We start from the raw sequence: 23227 nt of genomic DNA, 5'->3' as shown, positions 1-23227 counted from the left end.
TGATACTAATACAAACATATATCATACACACATGCACACACACATATATATATATTTATATATTATAATATAGAACATTAAATTATAATAATAACTTTATATGTATACTATACATATATAATATACCCAGATATATATATTATGACATTAAATTATTATTAATACTAATTTTACTCACACATGCTTTATTAATACTATACATTACATAAAATATTAAAATAAATAAGATCTCATGTGATTTTTTTTTTTCTATGCTGAATGAAAAGTGACAAACAAACTGAACGAAAGAACATGTGAAGTGAGCAGCTGATGTACAGTCTGTGCTAATCACCCACCAAAGTAAGGAGCCAACTGGTTAAAAATAGCTCATTTCAACACTCTCCTTCTCTCCAGTCCCTTTCTTCTTTTCTATTCATCACACCCTCATTTCCTGCCTTGCACTATTCACATCAGCTATTTTTCATTCTCGTTTTCCAAATGATCCTCTTTTTCTTTCCCAGGTCCATCCTTCTTTCCAATAGTCTTCTGTTTCTCTTTTTCAAATCTACCATCTCTCTCTCTCTCTCTCTCTCTCTCTCTCTCTCTCTCTCTCATCTCTTTCTCTCTCTCTCTCTCTCTCTCTCTCTCTCATCTTCACTCTAGCGTTAACAGGTGCCACCCGCTGTGGGTTCTCTTACTTGCTCTCTGACCTCAGAGAAATAGGCCACTCGATTGGCCGATTACACACACTTAATCTCTCCCACAATCTCACACTCTAGATCTCTTAAATGACACAAGGATTCTGTTTGAGAGTATAATTCTATAAATATATATTATTACTACTACTTCTATTTTTACCATTATTATTATTAATACATTATAATATATGTGTACATACGTATGAATATATGAATAGATACATAATTACAGCAGTATCTAAAAAAATGTAGTCACTGATCTGCGTCTATAATATCACAAGGCAAATCTAAACTGGTTAATGCTTGTGAATGACGTGAGGTCCACACACAGGACACAGAGACAGTCGGCCATGCCAGACCTGACTAGACGATTCACCTCTCTGATCCTCTTAGATAAGGTGCCTGTGTGGGATTAACAGAATCTGTCAGTGCGGAAAATGAATTGTCTTGCCAGCAACTCCTCTACTTTCTATTCCTTGCTAGATTTTTTCGTGTTTATTTCTTCTTTTTATTTCCTCTTTTTTTTTTTCTTTGTTTTTTTTCTCTCTTCCTGAATGTAATATTCCTGTGTAATGAGCCCTGTGCTGTATTATTGATCATGCTTTGCAGATTAAAGTATTTCAAACATCTATTTAAAAATTAACCAGCGGGGAAACCTACACACACATACAGGCAGAAGCAGCAGAACAGGCAGGGTCTTGAGCTCAAAGGATTACAGGCAGCTTTGATAGCACCCAATCAGCTTTATCCAGCGTATCTGAGCTATGAATTATTCTGTGGGGACAGAGAATTATTTTTACACGCAGACAGACATCTGGATCAATCACTGAATAGGCGATGCACACTGAAGCATCCCTCAGGACGAGTAAGGCAACAGCACAACAGCAGAATCTCTGGTTTTCTGCATGATTAGTACAAAGTAGTGCTGTCAGTCTATGATCTTTGATACAAAACTTATAGTTTTGCATATACTTTTAAAATTTTAAGGAATAGTTCACTCAAAATTGAAAATTTGCTCTAAATGTACACACCCTCAAGCCATCCAAGATGTAGATGAGTTATCTTCGTCTAAACATATTTGGAGAAATGTATCATTACATCACTTGTTCACCAACGGATCCTCTGCAGTGAATGGGTGCCGTCAAAATGAGATTCCAAACAGCTGATAAAAATATCACAATAATCCAAAAGTAATCCACACAACTCCAGTCCATCAGTTAACGTCTTGTGAAGTGTAAAGCTGCCTGTTTGTTTGTAAGAAAAAAAAATCTATCTATAAGGCATTTTAACTTTAAATCATCACTTCTGACGGCACCCATTCACTTCAGAGGATTCATTGGTGAGCAAGTGATGTAATGCTACATTTCTCCAAATGTGTCCTAAAGAAATAAACTCATCTACATGAGGGTAAGTAAAAAATAAAAAATGTACAAATGTACATCCAACTCATGTACATGAACAATCTAACACTGCACAGAACACAAAAATGTGAACTGATTTTTTTTTCTCTTGTAATAACATCATGCACCATATGTGCAATGGCTGACATAAGAGAGGCCTCACTTCCTGTTGAACTCAGATTCTTGTGATTTTCTCATGTATGACAACGTCTCATAAAAACAGCCCAAGAAAAGGCATCTTTGTTCAACAGACATAGTTCAGGAGAATGCGAGAGTCTGTTCCTTAATTTGTGTAATTTTGCCTGATTATAATTCCATGATGGAATCTACAGATGCATAAAAATGAATGAGAAATGTATTATGTGGAATATAAACCCATCTCTGAAATCAGAACATTAATTTTCAAAACAACTGACACAATTAATTTGCAAATGAGCACTTTGGAGATAATAATCAAATGAAACAATTTCAGACCATGTCCAGAGGCTCATATTTAATTTTAATATCATGAGTGCCATAAAATGTTGATGTGCAAAGATTCCCATCACGATCATCACAAACACAGACAAATATAGTTCTCATCTAGTTCTCAGAGTTCTCATGAGTGCAGAGAATTAATATCATTCTGGTCACAAGCGTGGCTATGGGATCAGCCTGCAGTGCTGGCGGAAATCCATTCTAATTTCTCAACATAACAAAAACAACATCAATCAAACACTGATGTATTCAGATGTGTTGAACCCTTTCTAGTTATGCTATCGCCTGTGTTCTGACCTGTCAATCATAATGTCAGTACTGTCAGCAGTCAATCAGAATGACAAGATCTCAGTGAGGGACTAACTATTTTAAATACAGTTTTTCAGGGGTCTTCCAAAGGGGGGTCTGTGACCCCTAGGGAGTCCACAGCAGTACAGCATTCACCCATCCATCTATCCATAATATAATATATTATATAAAAAAAAAATAGTTGTTAAAGAAGCCAAATTCAGCTACATTTCATTGTCCCACACACAATTAAAATCTCAAATAATTAATTAAAATGTTACATATAATTAAAATATTTAATCCATTTCAAATTTAACATACAAGTTAATGAATCATATCATACATATCAGTAATTATTAAAATGCATATTTAATGTAAACATCATAAAACAAGTATGTAAATACAACATTATAGTATCATATACGTGTTATTACAGGCATTTTATTCAAAATGCAACACTCTCTTCTAGTCCTTGGCCTGAAAGACCCCTATTATACACTAACTTTACATGCATATTCGCTTTTTTGCTCATGGTCAGCCTGTGTCTGGCTAAAATCCAAATTGTGACATCAGTTTCCTGTTTATAGCGCTGATCTCACTCCCAATGCTAGCCGAGGGTAACATTACACTGACCTTAACCTTAACTTTAACACACACATGCATCCTTCAACAAACCTTTCAGCCTTATAGTCTCAAGTTATCCATCAAATCCAAAAAATAATATTTAAACACTTAATTTAATGCAGCCTGTCACCACCATATGAGCTGCACAGAAAATCAGAGTCTAAACATCATTAATAAACTGAGTCCAGCACTGGAAAGAAGAAAGATGATGGACACAGTCACAATAGCCACCTGGGAAATCAAGCAGCAAGAGTAGAGCAACACCTTTACAAAGACTAACCTACAAAACTAGACTCTTGCATACACACTTAAGGCATTTTCTACTTAAGTTGCATTCCTCTTCATTATTAAAGCATGACTGCAATGCAGCGTGCTGTTTTTCCATAGCAAATGCCTGCCAAAAACAAGTACCACAGCTGCAGTGCTGTGCAAAGGCTACAGTGCTTTCAAATGCATCTTCAGTAATGGGTCAAAAGTCGAATTTGTCAGTGTTAAACAGCTGCTCAAAAAGTCAAGGGAGCTCCCAGAGCGTTAGCTGCAGGGTTCTGACTGAGGGAAGTGATGTGGTCAGTATTTGGTGTTGTATAAGCCTGCAGTAAACCACAGGATAGGTAAAGATTGCAAAGTCTCTGCGAACTGGCTAAATGGTGCCTAACTGACAGCTCTGGTGAAAAACAGATGCATGGAGGTGTTCCTGTGGCTCAGTGGTAGAGCATTGCATTAGCAGCGCAAACGGTTGTGGGTTCAATTCCCAGGGAGCATGCATACTGATAAAAAAAAAAAAAAAATGTATAGCCTGAATGCATTGTAAGTTGCTTTGGATAAAAGCATCTGCTAAATGCATAAATGTAATGTAAATGGGAAAGGGGTCTGTAACAGTCACCTACAGAGACATCCAAGCAAATGTACACAAAAATAAGTCCTAATAATGGCCACTGTGCCTCTAGCTCCTTTTAAAAGACCGTTTCCCGAAAAATGAAATTTCTTTCATAATTTACTTACATTTATGTTGTTCCAAACCTGTATGACTTACTGTCTTCTGTGGAACACAAAAGGATATGTTTTGCAGAATGTTCATGCTGCTCTATTCCATTCAATAAATGTAAATGGTGACAGGGTTTTTTTCTCTACTATCCAACATCAAATTGAGTTTTTCGTTTCTTGTCACTTATGTATTACACAATATATATAAAGCTGGATATTATCCATCTTCATCTGCATGCATACAGTACATGCATGTAAAGCAATATATACTACTGTATATAGCAAATTTCAAATGCTTGATTATTTATATCATCGAAAAATGTAAACAATAATATTTCCTAGCTATAATTTGCTAAATGTGACTATAAGGCATGAAGATATTAAGATATAAAAATGAACATAATGATTTTCTATAAAGGAGCTTAGAAACTATGTGTATTGTGTAAAAGCACTGTGGATTTTAAAAAAATCTATAAGCTATAAAAATAAATAAAAACAAAAGTAGCACCATAAAAGTAGTTGACAAAACCCTTCATAGTCATAAAAGTAGGTTTGAGTAAGTAAAAGGGCATAAAAAAAATCCAGTACTATCCAATAATAATTTGCACTAAAGGCATATTACAACTAATTTGGCATCACTGACGTCAAATCTGTCATGATGTGCCATTTTGAATCTATGCAAATGAAAATAAAGCTTGAGTTTAAGTGCAGAGGGGAAGAATATAGTAAAGTCATATGAAATACTTTTATGGTGCCATTTTTGTCAATTTTAGAGCTCAACATCCTAATTCAATTCCATTGTAATGTAAAGAGCAACCAGGAAATTCTGTGAAACACCTCCTTTTGTGTTATACACTGAGAATTAAGTCATACAGGATTGGAAAGGCATGAAGGTTCATGAATAAATGACCATGTTTCCTATTTCTGTAAACTGTTCCTGTAAGAAACAGCACTGACTGGAATAATCAACATAATTTTTCATATAGCCTTGTAGTGACAGGAAAATGAGTCATTTCAGAGCTGGAGAAAGTTTTGACTTAAGATTATAAAAGACAAGCCTTTTTTCTGTTACAATAATGTGCACTGATGAATTATGCATGATAAGGACATTTATTAAGAAAGAAAACAGGGTCAATTTTGATTTCATATTGCCTTTTGATTTCATATTGCTAGCATTCATTTCAGAGAGAAGAGGAGGGGGCTGTGTGACATTTTCAATATCGCAGTCAGTCCAAAAACACACATTAAACAATGCTTGTATAGCCCTACCAGACTTATACATAAACACACACTAACACAATGTAAATCAGCATCCACTCGTAAGCACAGACCTGTGTTTCAGGAATATCAATGAGGCCTCACAGGTGGGGGAGGATTACGCATTTAAAAAAGAAAAAAAACAATTATGGATCCATGTCTGCTCTCTTCTCCTCTATTGTGACATTATTAATTAGTTCTCATTAAATGATGACAACCTAGACATTACCACAGCAGCAGAAAACATCTCATCAGACTTTAAAAAAAATATATTGATTGATTTTAAGAGAATTCTGTTCTATTTCTGTGACTACAATGGCTGTTAATTATTTAATATTTAGTCTGGAAAGCTTTATGTCCAGCCAAACTCAGTTTTGTCCGATATAATCTCGTTCAAAGAGCACAATCCAGTGTTTCCAGCATGCAAAAATGAGAGGTTGTGACGATATGGGTTGTAACATTTGATTCCTGGAAAAATGACACCAATAACCCAGTTCTTTTAAATAAATCAGTCAGAAATATACATAAAACTGTTTTGATTTAGTGGTTTGAATCAAATTCAGAAATGTTACTGAATCCACCTCACTGAACCACAAACAGTGATTTTTAGTGTTATTAATATACTATTACTTATTATTATTTATCATATATTTATTAATATGTATTATAATTTAGCATTAGATTTTATCTTTGTTTTTAGTCTCATTTTCAATTTTTTTCTGTGCTTTTGTCTTTTTTTATTATTATTTATATTTCTATGTAACTTTAATTAAATTTTATTTCATCTTAAGTATTTTTTTTGTACTTCAAGATACATTTTTGCCAACATTGTTGCCAAAGCAACATTTCTCATTTTAATTTTTTTTAAATGTAAGTTTTTTATTTAATATTAATTTTTTTTTTTGTATATTTTTTATTTAAGAAAATGATTTTGAATAGTTTTAGCTAACAATAGCATCTGTAACTTGTTCATATGACAATGTGTATTAAAAAAAAATCCACCTTCACAACATAGTTTTACTGTAGTAAAATAGTTATATTAAAAAAAAAACAGCTGTTCAGTGCTGTAGAAGCTGTGAACTCAACTAAACAAAACACTTCTGAACAACCATCTTTACCAAGCGATTCTGTATTTTATTTGGTTTTTTGTTCCTAAATGATTCATTTTAATAGCCAGAGGCTCCCTAGTCCTGAACAAAAGCACATAAAAGATTTAGAAGAAGCCATATCTATGCTTTATCTCTGTTGGTTCTGTTAGCAGGATATCAAAGCTTTTCGATTTAGAAGAAGTAGTGCCGTCCAGTCTGAAACACTAACAGGCACACATCATTGACCATTACACACACATGCAGACAACTGTAAGACAATCCTTGTGTACAAAGAAGTCACACTGACTTTGTCCTTCATTCATTCATAATTTCTCTATAGACACAAGAGGGAAACATCAAAATCAATCACCAAAGAACAAGAGAATTAACGTGTCATAACACCATAAAGCCAGAATAAAAGATTTGAATAGAAGACTGTATAAATGTGGAATGAAAAGGGTGAGAGTTGTGTTTAAGTGAGATATAACTGGGTCCCAGAAGCATTAGAGTGCTTTAAATGTGTGTGTGCCTGTGTCACATTTCTGGCGCAGTGAGGAGAGGTATGAATTATTCACATTGACTCCATCCTGGCTTGGCAAGGAAGAAAGGTAGAACAAGAAAAGGGGAGAGAAAGAGATGTGGAAGAGGAATGGTTAGTGTGAGTGAATGTGTGAGAGAAAGAGAAAGAGAGGGGAAAGTGGGACGCAGGAAAAAGGTAGACGGAGAGGAGAAAGTGGCACAAGAAAACAAGACTGTTGGTTTCTCACTCTCATAGACGCAAAAGGAGGAGGGCTTCACATGCTAATCGCTTTGTTGCCATGGTTACAGCCCCCTGTCCAAGCCCCAATAACTCCTACTGGTATCATTTTGCACTTTACATGCACAAAAACTACATACACAACCTTGTCGTCTGAGTTATATAATAAAAAAAAACACCATACCAATCTTTCAAAGAGCATTATAAACGCTATACATTAGAACAAGAATGAACAATTATAATAATTTTACTAGGTAATTGTATCTGCAATGCATTAAAGGTGCTCTATGTAATTTTTGACTGTACCATAACATGTTTGCAGATGAAAAACAACGCTACAGCCAGTTATTCTACTTTGAAATATGCTTTCTGTGTCAGAATGTCTGTTTTTTTTTTGTTTTGTTTTTTCGCCCACTGCCAATTAACCCACTAGTATTTCAACATCTAGGGTTGCCAGCTGGTGGAAAACTAGGGCTGGTCCGAATACCATTTTTTGAGCTTCGAAGCTTCGGTAGTAATCAACACCGAATATTCAAAGCTTCGGAGTGAGGGGCTGAACATATTCTTCTCTCTAACACCGTGTCTACACAGGACGCGAGCGGCGCGGTGCAACAAAATACAGTAGAGCCTATTATGCTGTCTACACTGGATCCGGCACGCATGGCTGACAAATTCCCAACAGTAAACTGCTGCTGCATTCTATTTATTATGTACTGACACAAATTTCAAATCATTTTCAACAGTCGCTTTGTCGCGTCCAGTGTAGACAGACTTTAGCTGTTGCACCGCGGCGTGACACGACAACTGTCGTGTCCGGTGTAGACACGGTGTAATAAAGGCAGGAATCCCTGCGTGTCTGTCTGTTTACATTTTTATTATGTCGAGAACCATTCATCCAATCGACTTCACGCGTGGCGTGTGTGTTGCTGCGAACCCGAGAGAGTGCAGTGTTGCATTTTGGTGCAATATGGACATGTGACATGTTCAGAATGAATAAAATTTTAATAAACTACAGAACAGTGCAAGCCAGAAGTGGCGAACCTCACGCTGGCAGGGCTTATATGCTCTGAGAACGGACACTGCACTAGTGATACAAAACACACAGGTCTGTTAAGAGCAATACTTTTAATATAGACAAATTATTATTAGGCTGGGCTACTGTACGTTTTTTTATGACTGCCGTATTCGCAAGTATTTTCCGAGCAAATTAAGTGCACATTTTTATCATGTGTAAAATCACTGATTAACATCCCAGATAAAAGCAGTTCGTGTTTTTTTTTTACACCAAAAATATACTATAGGCGTACTACTTACAGAACTTACAAGTGATTTTTCAAACTTTATGTGCTGTTGTGGTAGGCCATTTCAAATCGCATATTTGGCAGTTTGGCACACTGCCTTTGTCTTGCCCTCACTCAATTTAAAGTGCTCCCACACAGCTGAGGTCTTCGGCATTCATATTCAAGGTGTTCGGAAAAAAAATTATAAATAAAAAAGAATTTTCGAATCTCAAAATTAAAAATCGAATGCCAACCCACCGATCGAATATTCAAATAATCGAATAATCTCGTCCAGCCCTATGGAAAACAGAGCGTATTATATCCATGGAAGCAAGCAAACTACAGAGATCGCAGATTCTACCTGACCTAAAAAGCCTTGGCATCTATCTAAAGAGCTCTATGACCAGAAACATATTCAAATTCTAATAAATCAACTCAGCAACTTACAGTGTAAAGAATATTCGAATCACAAAATTGACAATCGAATGCCAAATTCCTATTGCGTGTCCTCAATCTGGCAACCCGCATGAGCATTGAGTCATTCCGCTAGCTGTCAATATTACATACTGCACCTTCAAATTCCTATTGTGTGTCCTCAATCTGGCAAGCCATCATGGAACATGGAACATATAACAGTCAGCAACCACCTAAAACAGCCTAGTAACCACATTGTAAACCACTCAAATCACCTAAGCAACACATAGCAATGTCCTGGCAACTACCCACAATACCCTAGCACAATGCCACTGAGTTTTTGTCAAAATCTCTTAGGTTAATAATATTTTTCCCCATCTATGCCATCTGGTTTGGACTCTCATTCTGATGGCACCCACCTAGAGGTGGAAAAAGTTTTGATGAATGATTATGAAGAACAGCCTTTATTTCCATTAGAACAATGTGCACTGATGAATTAGAGAAGTAAACTAGGTCATGTTCCGGTTTAATGTTTTGAGAAAAAGCCCACAGAACTCACATACACAAAGCAGAAGGGGGAAAGAAAAGTGAGTTGGATCTCTCATGCTCTCTGTGGACTTCTTGAGCTCTCACTCATGAGAAAGATTTTTCTGTGTATGGGTCTTCACTTAGACGTGTGGCGTGTACACACTCTATCTCTCTCCATGTAACTTTGCTTGCTAACCGTGCGTGATCTCACTTGAACTGCCCTTGAGATTCCTGCCATCAGCTCTTCTGGAACGTTCTAAAGAGCCACTCCTCACATCTGAGATGGGGTCAGCGAGTGACAGACTCAGAGGGAAGAAACCCACAGGAAGGAGGAGAAGAAGATTAGAGGTCAATGTATGTAAAACTCCGCAACATATAAACTAGACTGAAACAACGTTCTGGGTTCAAACTAAGTTAAGCATTTGTGGTATGCTGTCGATTACAACAGAAAATAACCTCAATAGATCCTTCAGCTTGTCCAAACTAACAAAAAATGTATATTAAAAATGCACTTGAAGAAAAGCATTTGACGCAAGGCATTTCTAAGACAAAATTTGCAGCTTGTATGTTTGCAAAAAATATTTTTGAGCAGCAAATTTGTCTAAAATCTCATTTTTTTAAATTACTATTATATGTGGATGATATGTAAGCAATCCCTTTCTGGTATCGCTCTGCATTTTATGAGCAAGTAACAGATTAAAGGAATAGTTCACCCAAAAATAAAAATGTTCTCACCCTCAGGCCTTGTAGTTGTAGATGTAGTTGAGTTTGTTTCTTCATGGGAACAGATTTGGAGAAATGTAGCATTACATCACTTGCTCACCAGTGGATCCTCTGCAGTGAATGGGTGCCGTCAGAATGAGAGTTCAAACAGCTGATAAAAATATCACAATGTTTGTTTAGAACTGTTTTTGATTGTTTTAAATGGTATTAATATGTGCATATTTCTCTCCTAAATCATTTATTTTGGATAGAGGACTTAAGGCTGAAGCAATGGTTTGAAGCTTAATGATGGATCCGTTTATTACCAACACACAAATTTTCACTTCACAAGACATTATTCGATGGACTGGAGTCGGGTGGATTACTTGTGGATTATTGTGATGTTTTTAGCAGCTGTTTGGAGTCTCATTCTGACGGCACCCATTCACTGCAGAGGATCCACTGGTGAGCAAGTGATGTAATGCTACATTTCTCCAAATCTATTCTGATGAAGAAGCAAACTCAATCTACATATTGGATGGAGTGAGGGCAATTTTATTTTTGGGTGAACTACTCCTTCATATGGTCATAACAAGAGTTGGAAATTTGGATAAAATTTGCACACACAACATTAATAAGCATAAACTTAAACATAATACATGTGACTATCATGATGAAACCATACTTGTCTCATATTAAGATGTATTATGTTTAAGTCTTGCTTTTATACTTTTACAACAGTGTGAAAAGGCACCATTGAGCTCCATTGTAGTCGAAAACTGACTTCTCTATAAGTGTGAAAAGAAAAGGAAAACAGAGTGCGTAGTAATTCTTAGCATTCCATCTCTTGACACTGGTACTCAGTGGAGTTTTTCTAGGACGACTCACATGGACAAAGACTCAAACAGGCAAAGGGCCTCTATATGTAAATGAGCTGCGGTAGCAGAAAGTTTTGGGGTTCGACTGGACCTAAACTTTGTAAGTGCTATGGCACCCAGAACGTGGGCAGTGACAGAAAGAACATGTGTTTTCATCATCCAGAGGCAGACAGGGAGTGCAAGTGGCACTTGAATAATGTGGAACATGTGGGCGTCTGTTGGATGGAGAAGAGGTAGGCAGCACCATCACTGCTGTCTAAATTAGCAGCGCATTTAGAGGGAATAGTCATGGAAGCACTGCAAATAAGGAGTGTGATGTGGAAGTGATACTCTCTCTCGTTCCCCAAACCTCCTTTAGTCCACCTACAGAAACATTTGTCCCAATTTACTGCAGTAATACCATATAAGATCAAGTAAAACAATCCTTGTGCATCTTGTCGCAGGAGGCAAGGTTCTATGGGAAAGAAGCAATGGAGATACAGAAGGTGGGACTGAAGCTTTGAAGATCACATACGGCACTGCTTTTGATCAGACGCACAATTTAAAACAATCCCTCTAGTCCTCAGACAACAGTTATTTAAGACATAAAAACCTTTCCAAGGAGAAATCTACAGCATTATAGAGTGCCTATAAATATATGTGCCCAGACACTCAAAATATAATAGTTTCATAACAACACCCCAGTGAGCATAAAACATATCAGAAAGGCAGTATATGGTTTCCCATAATCCCTTTCTGCACATCTTCAAAGCCTCTCCATCTATGGTAACAAAGCAACTCCATTTACATGTAAATATACAGCGTGTGAAAACAAAACAGGCATAATTTACTAGCAGACACACTCAAGCAGACCACAGCACACAAAACATGTTTGGTTGACAAATTAGTTAAGAGAAGCATAAGAATCAATGGTGCCAAGTTTGGAAAGTTATGTGTAAGCAAAAATGAGAATTAAGAATATACATAAAGATTAACTAAAATTTATTCAATCTCAAAAATAAAATAAAAAATTGCCAGTGACTTATGAAAAAGACATATTATCTGAAAATAAATCATAATATATAACACAATTTTACCAGTAGTTGTATTACATGACTTGAAACAGAAAACCACCATCACATCATAATATCAGTTTCCGAGGTATTGAGGTTTGTTTGGTTACATACATATTTGTTTTGACCAAGTGATACTGCTCTCTTTATCTCTATTTAACATCAGACAAAGACAGCGAGACTGTCTCATCCTTCCAAACAACCTTCTGCCTCATGACAGACCAGATAACAATGCAGATGCAGGTAGGGGGAGTGAAAACAATAATTATTTCCATGCATCGTTGCACAAATGAACACCTGTAGATACATCACACACACACACACACCTGCAGAATCCAAGACCTCCTCAATGACGGGCGGCAGACGCAATCCGCAGTCCATGGTTGTCGTGGTGACAGGCCTCAGGAAGTGGGGGGTGGGGGGTTGGAGGGGGGTTAGATGTCCAAACACACGCTCGCCAATGAAGCAGGCGCAGTGATAATGGTCAGAAAACAGCAGGGACACTCACACACAGCCCTGCGAGGAATGTCAGGCTCCACACACACTGTGCTGTGACGATCGATACATCCTGAAAAACACACACAAGCACACACACACAGATCAGTTCAGTATCCCTCTAAACAACTGCAGAAATCACAGTCTAACCTGCTTACAGATGATTTATAGCTCTTCCTGAACAACTGTGCAGTTCTCTCCCTCTCTCCTCTCCTCTCTGTTTCTTATTGTCTCCTACGTACAAAACAAAGCTTGAAACCCTGCACAGCATCAAGGGTATTTCAGCAACAAGATAGTTCTGAGAGTCTCAAACACACAGAAAGAATTGCTCTGCTTACCTTTAATGAGATCTGTGTGCAGCTCAGGACACTGACAGCTTACATTCCCGTTACTCGCTGTGCATTATGTGTCGTTTACTGCGTGCCCTCCTCTCGCCTCCCCTCCCTCCTTCCTTCCCCCTCGCTCTCTCGCTCGCTCGCTCACTCACTCCAGCTCTCTTGCTCCCCCTTTATCTTTTACCTCAGTTTGTTCTTTTCTCATCTGTTAACTGTTCGATTGCTTTGTGTGGTCCATTGTCTAACAGATTCAATTCAGCTGGCTTTTAAAAACATCTCGATGCTTTTTGCACTAATATACATTTTGGGTCCATGATGACTGCAAAGTAACAAACTGAAAAACAAAGTAAGTTTGGTATAAGACATTTTGATGTAAGATGTTTATAGTAATATATTTCATTCTATTTGGCTGTTATTATTATTTTATTTATTTTTTAATTTTATTTATTTTTTTAATTATTTTAGTTAATTAATATTAGCAAGGATTATTATTTTAAGTCTTCACTCTATGCAGCTCTGAAAAAAAAAGAAGAGGCAAATTATCATTTTCTCTGGGTTTACTATTTATAGGTATGTGTTTGAGTAAAATTACCATTTTTGTTTTATTCTGTAAACTAGAGAAATTACAACATGTCTCCAAGATTCCATATATATAAAAAATTATATATATATATATATATATTGCAGAAAATGACAACTGTTCAAAATAATAAAAATATTCTATGTTTTCAGATTTCACATAATGACACATTAAAGCTGGAGATATTGCACCAAATATTTATTTCTGAATTCATTCTAAGTTTAAAACATTTGTTTTATTATTATTAATATTAATATGAACTTGTTTTCCTGCCATTATTCAAGATCTGAAAGCACTGTATTGTTTTTATTATTTTTACCATGTATCTCTTTTTTCTGAATAAAACAAAATGTTCAATTTACTCAAACACACACCTATAAATAGTAAATACAAAGAAACTGGTCATTTTGTAGTGGTCTCCATTTTTAATGCTACTATTTAGGTTTATTAACAAATAGTAACAAAAATACAAATTCACATTAACAAATATAAATAAACAACAAAAACAGTATCGTTTGTAGTGGTCTGGTCACTATATTATTAAGAAAAAAAAATAGAAATTATATAAAAATTAGAAATTATACTTATAAAAACTTGAAATGCTTCCCTGGCAACTAACTGAAACATGTTTAAGTTGAAGCACAAAAACTACAACTGAACTAAAAATAAAATTTAAATAAATTAAACATAAAAATGACAAAAGCACATAACACAATGACTAAAAATGTAACTAAAATTAAAATGAAAACTGAAAATATAAAAATAAACGTTAACAGTAAACAGTGTATATGGTTAATTTGTCCATTTTTTCCAGTCATCTTAATGGCAAAAAGTGTTCCAATTTACATGAACTTACCATAATTAATACTAAAATATCACTGATACTACGCACAGTGCGCAAATATGCTAATGTGCTATTCTAACAGCCATAAACAAACATACCAAGGTTAGAAATGCCAGGAAGGATCGTTTGTTTGTATTTAATCTTGTTAGGTTTAGATTTCTCGCGCGCGTATATCGATGTATGGCCTGTAGATGATGTGCAGCAGACGTTGCCCTTCCTTACCAATTACCAAAGTTAGGGGAGGAACTCTACTTCACTCGTTAAGAAACTACAGCTGTTACATTATCCTCTCAGTTTGCAAAACCATTCAGATTGCGTGACATTCGTGTCAGAGCGCGAGAGACAATAACACGAGACGAGCTGCTACCGAGACTGTGACAGCAACCGGATGGCGTTGCTTGGCAACCGAGCGGCTCAGCTGAAAGGCAACTGACTCTCCGCTGAAACGAGGCCAGAAATCTGACACGTCGAAGCAGGGACGGACGTCATCAGAAACTGGAACGGGTGCTGTGCACAGTGCAAGCTGAAAGTTTAATCACATACTAGCTACACATGCTCAAGGTTACGGGATGTTTATAGGTCCGTTTACTGTACATGCTGCGAATCGGTCATTTTCACAGTTTCACAAAAAATAAAAAAAAAAATAAAAAAAAAACTGCGAAATAACTCAAAGGGAATCGATGTTTTAAGCTGAAAGCCAACAAACTGACAAGAACTATGTTTTTATGTGACAGCAAAGGGTCTTTATGTTGTACAATTAAGACTAGGCCTTCATTTCAGCTTTATAACTCCAACTCAAGCACTAACCGCATCAAATCAGAATTAATTAATCTAAAATGTGATGGAGAAACAATGAGAAATTTACTTACCTCTAATATGTCCCTTGCAATTTTACATTTTGTCATTATTTTCATGAATGACTCACACAGACTTTGTGAAAAATACATATTAATTTGTTCTCCCTTTAATATTTCAGTTCTTTTTTCCCCTCACAAGTGCATCAAATAAACATTTTGCATTTCCACTTCTGAGCAGTACTATAAAAAAAAACAGGAACAGTAATCCAATTTTCAGTGTATAAATAAATGGAATAAAGCAGCTTCAAAAATAGAGCAATGGTGTCTGACATGCACCACACAGTGAAAAAGACACACTGAAAGTGAGAAATGAATAATTTTAATACAAAATGAAAAATTGCACTCTAATAATATACAGTTTTATTCTTGATTCATGCTATACACCTGTATACAGTTGTATTAGTATGCAAAGATTGTGATCCCTTTTAGGGCGCAGGTTGTAAATAGGATTCAGTCACAGCTTTACTGATTATGCGGTGGAGGTGGAGGAGGTGGAGGTGGGGCCTGGAACATAAAGCCCTGATTGGGCCCTGGGGGCCACGGGGCCATTCCCATGTGAAAGGGAGGTGGTCTGGGAAAAGGTGGCATCATTGGGCCCTGGAAGGGAAACATGTGTGGATCTGGAGGGGGGAACATGTAGTCCGGTGGGAAGGGGGGGCGAGCGTGATAGTTGCTATGGAAACCACCACCGTGATTGTGGTGCTGCCCGCGGGTAACATTGCGGTTCTGTCTCTGTTTCCGCCGGCCGGATTTATGAGGGGGCGGACCTTTATGAGCATCCAATTCGTCCTCTGGAAAGTAAAAACAGTGATTAACAGAACAATTAGTGCATGTAAACATTATGCATGGTGCTCATTCAGGTTCGAATTCAGATCACGTCTGTAAAAAAAAAATAATTCAGTTGAACATAAAATTGACCGTTTGACTCACCTGAGTCAGAATCATTTTTTTGCCGTCTCTTTTGCTCTTTAAGCTTCTGTTTGGCCAGTCTCTCTTGCTCATCATCGCTAAAATCAAGTGCCTACATACACACAGAATAAAAACCAATCAGTGGAGAGGCTAAACCATCACTTATTAACACATAATACTGATGACATACTATTAGCGCAGGATATCACTCTATTCCGTAGAGTTTAAGCCTTTATTGACCTGATTTCCTAAATAATTTTTTAGAAAAAGAGCACATTTACCTCAGGGGGTGGTTCCTGGTCATTTTTCCAGGATGCATCTGAGCCTTTGGTCTTGTTTGAGAGAAATCATTTGTAAATGTTTTTTCGGAAAAATACCATAGAACAGCACTGGAGATGAGCGTATCTTAATAGAACTGAGGCACACCCAAGTTTTCTCGAATAATGAGGTACTCACCTTTGGAGTCGCTCTGTAAAGATGTAGTCTGTGAAATCTTTAATTTTGGGGGCAAAGTAAACCACATCTTGAATTTTAAGCTCTTTCTGGTCGATATCGTCATGGGAGTTGAACCTAAAAACATAGTAAGGCTGACAAACTGGCCCGAAGACTTCAAAGATCTGAGGAGAAACCAACATTATTTTAGTCCCACAAAACTACTGATTATTGCACAACATAAAAATACATTTTATAGATTGTTACAAAAATTTGGGAAATAGCACATTGATACTGACCTTGCCAACAGAGTTCCTGTTTTTGGTGAATAACACACTGTCTTCATGCAGTGGTGGTGTGTTCTTGTATGACTCCACGATCACTAAATAAAATCAATCAATTTTCTATGAAATGTCCTCTAAATTCGGCCAAGACAAAACTTGCATGTTGTCTCTCAGCTAAGATGTAAAAATATGGAAAAATGAGTTGACAAATATTGGTCTTGTTACATGATAAGATATAGCTGATGAATATAAAATAGCTATTTGATTTACATATACATTTTCAAGCACCAAATCAAAATATCAGAATGGTTTCTGAAGAATCATGTAACACTGAAGACTGGAGCAATGGTGCTGAAAATTCAGAATTGATGAATTTTTCACAGGAATAAATTACATTTTAAAATGTATTAACATAAAAGATGGCAATAATATTTGACAATATTAATTTTTACTGTATTTTTAATCAAATAAATGCAGTCTTGGTAAGCATAAGAGACATCTTTCAAAAACATTAACCTCAAAATGTATGCTTAGAGTCTGGCAGATGCCTGTATACCTAATTGCTCCACAATGCTTGATATTGTCCCGATGGGCTCCATCTCTGTATCTTCTGGAAGGCTGATGAAGAGGTTCTCAACTACAGGAAGATCCTACACACACAGAAGATACCGTACAAATCATGCTCTTTTATGGCTGGTGTTAACATCAGTCTTGGCTGGTTTGATCACAAGAGGACAGATAAGGAAATTGAGAAATTTTGCCAATAGAAACATCATTTTGGTTTATAGATTGCCGCTTAGCTCCTCCCCTCACATCGATAAGCAGCTCATCTTGGGTTTTCAATAGTGCAGGCCTTTTCTCATTGCCCATGGCAACACCTTCATCATCATCATCTTCTGCGTTGTTCTTGACTACATTTAAAGGCTCAGAGGAGGAAGAGGTTGAGGATGATGAAGAGGAGGATGTGGAGGACGAAGAGTCTGAGTCACTGAATCATATAAAAATTAACCATTAAATTCAGATCAGCTTTTTGAGACATTATTTATGTACATAATGATAAAATTATGAACTATGAGCTTAGCGTGATGCTGCTAGGGCAGGAGGAGGTTCTTAACTGAAGATATCAAAGCACAAACATTAATGTACTATTATTTTACCTGTCTGAACAGTTGTCATCCGAGCTGTTTTCTCTGTACTGCATGCTCAGCAGACCCAGCGACCCAGAGTGTGGACTAACCACAATTCCACACTGCATCTCTGCAGGTCCAGTCTGAATGCTGGAGATCTGATCCCCTGTTTGTTCAGACTGAATAATGGAGATCTGATCTCCTGCCAGTCCAGACTGATGGCTGGTTAAATGTTCTCCGGTTGTCCCAAATTGACCACTGGAGCGCTGACCTCCAGTTTGTTCAGAATGAATGCTGGTGCAGTGATCTGCTGTCAGTCCAGATGAACCACCAGTGCTCTGATCTCCTGTCTCTTCAGACTGATCATTGGTGAATGCTTCTGCTGTTGGTTCAAGTTGACCGCTGGAGCTCTGATCTCCTCTCAGTCCAGACTGATCAGTAGTGAAAGCTTCTGCTGTTGGTTCAAGTTGACCACTGGAGCTCTGGTCTCCTAGTTGTTCAGACTGACCACTGGCGCATGGCTTATCTGTTGGTCCAAGTTGAAGACCAAAGCTCTGATCACCGGTCGTTTTAGTCTGAAACGTATTATTAATATCCAATTCCATTTTCTCTTTTTCAGATTCTTGATCTTGATTCTGTAAAAAACAAAAAAAAACAAGACTGTAACATGTTAATACAAAACACAACACAAATGTTATTGTGATCTAAGATAACAATGCAAAAGTAGGAGAAGTACTCCATGAAGTATGATTACACTTGTAGATTGTGGGTGCACATGTGTCAAATCTACAATTCTTATATTTAAATTGATTTAAATCCCTGCTGCTTTTTTGACTATGCATTTAACTTCTGATATTATATGCTTTTATGCTTTATAAAATGGCTTGAGCACTGACTGAAAGTCCTTTATATAAATAATTAGGCAAATATATTATAGTTGTTTGTTTTTATTATAACACAATACGGTCACGTGATATCAACACATGTAAGGGGCGACCAGCTTCATGTAGAATAAAACAGCCTCATTCTACAGAGATGTCTTATGTCAGTTCTTCTAACATAAGTGTACATCAGGTAAAATGATATGTCTCATAAGTGCAGTAAATTGCTTTATGCGTGATACTTTTTTAATTACCGAGGGCCCCTTTAAGTAAACAGAATGCAAGATTAAAGTAGCCGAGGATGGTGGCAGTAATGCCGTGACTTGCAATCCAATTTATCCTCCAACATTTGATATTTCATTCTCTCACTGTGAGCTGTATTATCCACTACCAGTTCATAATTGTGACCTATCGTTAACTGCCGTTCAGGGTTGCACATGCTCTAACACTGATAATTCGCGTTTAAAGTATACATTTACACTTTTATAACAGTTAGTAGCAATTCAGTTCGTACCAAAAGTGCCAAAATAAATATTAACGATCACTACATACGTAAGGAATTAGAACAATCTTTACCTGGTTCTCTGTGCTTGAATTCTCCATGTTTAGGTTTCCATGTGAGAACAGCGTGAAGAAGGCGCTTCAAAAATGATTTTACGTCATTGGCGTCACAACAACAGGAACTGTACGGAGCCTTTCAAAATAAAAGTACCCATCGTCACTGTCAAAATAATACTAAAAGGTTTTAAAACAAAGTTAACGCAACACTTGAGGAAGAGAAGCACACAGAAATGCTACATATCTTTTCCCTTCTTTTTAATTGTTTGCAAAGTTAGATGTAATGTTGGTTTCTAATATAAGCCGACCGAGGAGGTACTGAAGCATCAGTATAAACCTGGACTGAAATCATTTAACGTGTTGTAACCACTGATCTATAGATAATACGGTTGTAACGCCACAGAAAAATCAACTCCTTCGAGCCGGATTCGAACCAGCGACCTAAGGATATCAGTGTTCAACCTCTACAGTCCTCCGCTCTACCAACTGAGCTATCGAAGGCGTGACGAAGATTGGAATCCGCCAGTGATTGGGTTATCAGTCAACCAATCACGGTGGGAGATCTTTTGGCAGAATAAGCTCGTTTTTTTTTATTTTTTATTATGATTAATTTACTGCGAAAATTAAATGCTGGATTCACGTCACTTATTACTATTCATGTTAAAAGTGAATATTATATCTGAATTTAGCTTACAAAAGCCTAGCTACGGCTAGTGTAATGTTAATAAGTTACCAGCAGATGGAGCTGTGGGTCTATACACAAATCCTTGTACATGTACATTTAGAAAATGCAGCTTAAAGAGTTCACCTGCCAATTTTTTTTATTTATTTTTTTTAAATAAAAAGTATTTGCACATCCTCATGTTACACAAAAGGTCTTTTGACCTATACTCTCTAGAAGAAAAAGACATACAGGCTTAGAACAAGATGAGGGTGAATAAATTATTGCATAACTATTTTTTGGGTTATTTTTTTCTTTATGAAATACTATTTAACCACCAAGCATGGATTACACTTCTAATTATACTAAACAGTAAAATTCTTCACCCAATCGTACAGTTTGACTGACACTTGAGTCATATTCCGATGTTCTAATGAAGAATTAGGATGTTTATATGTTTTAATTTTTAAATTAATATAATTCTTTGCAGTGACACTAGTAAACAGAGACAAAAGCAGCACACACAGAATTGTCAGGAGGCCATGAACCCCACAGTGGTTTAATCCTAAAAAATATATGGCATGATTGACAACACAACCTGGATCAGATGAAATAAATCGAATTAAAAAAAGTATGAAAAATAAATATTTCAAAATGTTATGCAGTTTTCTGATGTCAGATACAATTTGCTCAAATGTTACGAAACCTGTGACATCCTAGGACTCGAATTATGTGAACCTGTACTGAACAAGTTTCATTTTAAAGAAAAAAAAAAAGAGAAAAAAAATTGAGGGTTTATTTATGAGTCACATCTGAAGTTTTCCAAAAAAATATATATAATTAGTCACGTTAAAACAGATAAACAATGGCACATATTGGATTTCTAATTTAAAAGTTAAGTGGTGCTCTGAGGACTGTCATATTCAGGAGACAATGTTAAATAAATTACTACCATTAACATACATATTTGAGTATTATATACAAGGGAGTTATTGGAACAAAAATCTACAATTCAAATTCTGTTGTCAACAACTCTGAAGTATTACCCTATTTTACACCATATGTGTGTGTGTGTTAGTTCTTGTATCTGGAATTTAAAAAAAAACAAAACCCTGCAACAGTGCAGTCCTCCTGTGATAAACAGGTGATACTTTTATGCATCCTCACCAAGTCCAGCAAAATAGACTCTTTCTCTAAAGGAATGATATAAACAAACTCCTCTATGTACAGGATTCAACAGAACAGGTAACAGACTAACTAAAACACTGATTCTGACAGATCCAGGGCTCAGAGGCTGGAGAACAGAAGCGCATGACAACGGGACTTTGATTTCGGGACAGGCTGATTCAGTTTTTCAGTGAATAAAAAGCTCACTAAATAGATATGGCAGGTCTGATATATCATTCAGATCCAATAATACATTTCAAATTGAGTGTTTGTACCCCTTCAGAATGCATATTTACAGTTCACATATTTTTGTAATAGGAAATGATGACGGAACCCAGTTGTCATGGCGACCAGCTCCAGTCTCTGGCCTCTGATTGGTGTAAACAGACACTTGATAACACGAAGAGGTTATAAACCCCATCCACACATAGTTTTCCCCAGTTTAGTCTGCACTTTTCGTCTTGTAAAAATCAAAGAACTGTATTTTTGTGCATAAATTATGACAAAAAACATCCCTCCTTTTCCTTCAACGTCCCTTCAATTCTCAATAGGAATAGTGGTTTTAATTTTAATAATAAGAACCCTAGAATTTAGTTTGTAAACAGTCAAATCTGAATCTCCAGATGGCATTTTGATCGAATCGAATGTGTCAAGAATGAACGTATTTATATTATTTGGATGTAAATAATGTAATAGAAAACACAAAATCCTTCATGAACTGCTGCACGGATGAAGCCAACCAATCAGAAAGGAGCGAGAGAACTTGACCAGCCAATGAGAAGGCAGAATTTATGATGTGCGAGTCCAGATGACTGTGATGTGCGCGTTGTTGGACGACTCCAAGCAGTGGCATAGTGACAGTAAGGAGATCAGAAGAGGTTAAAGGTCACACTAGGGTCACTCTTTTGCCAGCTGTGGCTAGTTATTGGGCATTTTTAGGCCCCTGCATAGCTGAAAGGTGCCATTGGCAGTATTTGAGCAATACGGGAAGGAGAATCGCATGTCATGCCTTTTCGAACAAGCGTAGGACAACATCCAGGGCGAATAAGCGTGTTTAAAACAAGCCGAGTCCACAGATATCAGTCTATAAGGGATTTCTTTGTTTTTTCGTAGCTTTTCGTGTTTTTTTAAAACAAAAACGCTGAAATGTGGTGAGGTGCGACATCATAAAGTTCAATACCACCAATACGGAAGCCCGTTCCAACTTCCCTCTGTAAACCTCGGGAAGCGCTGCCCATTGAGTATGAGCACTGTCCTTCACTGGCTTCGCCCCCCACAGAGTGTCACAGGTCTATCCTCTGCAAAGCCCCTCCCCTTATGCATCAGATAGGCAACTCTGAATACTGTCCATCCATAACTGCGTATTCGCGCTGTTCTGGGCACAGAAGTTGTACACTCTTTTGGTCGTCTTGAGCTGAAAGAGAAGGAGAAAAAAAGGTTAATGTGGTTCAAAAAACATAGAAGGACAAATAAAGCAACGTGAGTTAATGGGTTATATACTGTAGGTCTTACATCAAAGAAGGCTTTCTCATCTATGTTTTTAGGTGATCCCATGGTGGGCGTCCCCGGTATGACAGATTCCACTTCGGCTAGCTCGATCACCCCCTTACACTCTTTATCTTGCCTTGTTTCATAGTATCGCAACTAGGAAAAAGAGAAAAGGGGTGTTTAAAAGCATCAATTTCAGTCCC

The 23227-nt window shown here is 36.8% G+C and overlaps 3 protein-coding genes and 1 non-coding gene across 10 annotated transcripts in view; all 4 read right to left on the bottom strand.

The window, feature by feature from the left end:
- The window catches only part of LOC109066057 (coiled-coil domain-containing protein 136-like), a 27425-nt gene extending 13873 nt beyond the window's left edge, over nt 1-13552 (bottom strand). For 2 of the 7 annotated variants that reach the window (XM_042749039.1, XM_042749067.1), the window contains exons 1-2: nt 13240-13551; nt 12733-12974 (exon numbers count right to left, since the gene is read on the bottom strand). In XM_042749039.1, the coding sequence (XP_042604973.1) occupies nt 12733-12787 (55 nt within the window). In that variant the 5' untranslated portion in view covers nt 12788-12974; nt 13240-13551. Of the gene's footprint in view, nt 1-9970; nt 10308-12732; nt 12975-13059; nt 13162-13239 lie in introns of those variants that run through there. The other 5 variants (XM_042749058.1, XM_042749049.1, XR_006157858.1 and 2 more) reach the window with 5 other exon arrangements.
- A 2262-nt stretch (nt 13553-15814) lies between these two features.
- LOC109063853 (nuclear assembly factor 1 homolog (S. cerevisiae)) lies at nt 15815-20149 on the bottom strand. Its single transcript, XM_042749015.1, has 9 exons — nt 19727-20149; nt 18300-18904; nt 17956-18130; nt 17699-17792; nt 17158-17240; nt 16883-17043; nt 16708-16759; nt 16448-16538; nt 15815-16308 (listed from the first exon to the last, which is right to left on the bottom strand). The coding sequence occupies exons 1-9, from the start codon at nt 19751-19753 to the stop codon at nt 15980-15982; spliced, it is 1617 nt and encodes a 538-aa protein (XP_042604949.1). The 5' UTR covers nt 19754-20149; the 3' UTR covers nt 15815-15979.
- On the bottom strand, nt 20122-20209 carry trnay-gua. The gene is given in 2 exon segments: nt 20122-20157; nt 20173-20209. It is a non-coding gene; the product is annotated as a tRNA-Tyr (tRNA).
- Nucleotides 20210-20898: 689 nt separating this feature from the next.
- The window catches only part of LOC109063865 (myotubularin-related protein 5-like), a 48302-nt gene continuing 45973 nt past the window's right edge, over nt 20899-23227 (bottom strand). Inside the window, exons 43-44 of the mRNA XM_042749362.1 lie at nt 23049-23180; nt 20899-22950 (exon numbers count right to left, since the gene is read on the bottom strand). Of these exons, the coding sequence (XP_042605296.1) occupies nt 22852-22950; nt 23049-23180 (231 nt within the window). The 3' untranslated portion in view covers nt 20899-22851. The remainder of the gene's footprint in view (nt 22951-23048; nt 23181-23227) is intronic.

The sequence above is a fragment of the Cyprinus carpio genome, chromosome A4 (genome assembly GCF_018340385.1).
Source record: "Cyprinus carpio isolate SPL01 chromosome A4, ASM1834038v1, whole genome shotgun sequence".
NCBI lineage: Eukaryota > Metazoa > Chordata > Actinopteri > Cypriniformes > Cyprinidae > Cyprinus > Cyprinus carpio.
Note: the sequence above shows the minus strand (reverse complement) of the source record. Positions and strands in the feature narration are given on the sequence as shown.

Excerpts from the sequence above, each read along its gene's own strand:
- LOC109063853 (XM_042749015.1), bottom strand. The coding sequence starts at position 19,753 with ATGGAGAATTCAAGCACAGAGAACCAG. Across the intron at positions 17,793-17,955 it reads AAGATGAGCTGCTTATCGAT|GATCTTCCTGTAGTTGAGAA; the intron begins GTGAGGGGAGGA and ends CTGTGTGTGTAG. Across the intron at positions 16,539-16,707 it reads ACCAGGAACCACCCCCTGAG|GCACTTGATTTTAGCGATGA; the intron begins GTAAATGTGCTC and ends GTGTGTATGTAG.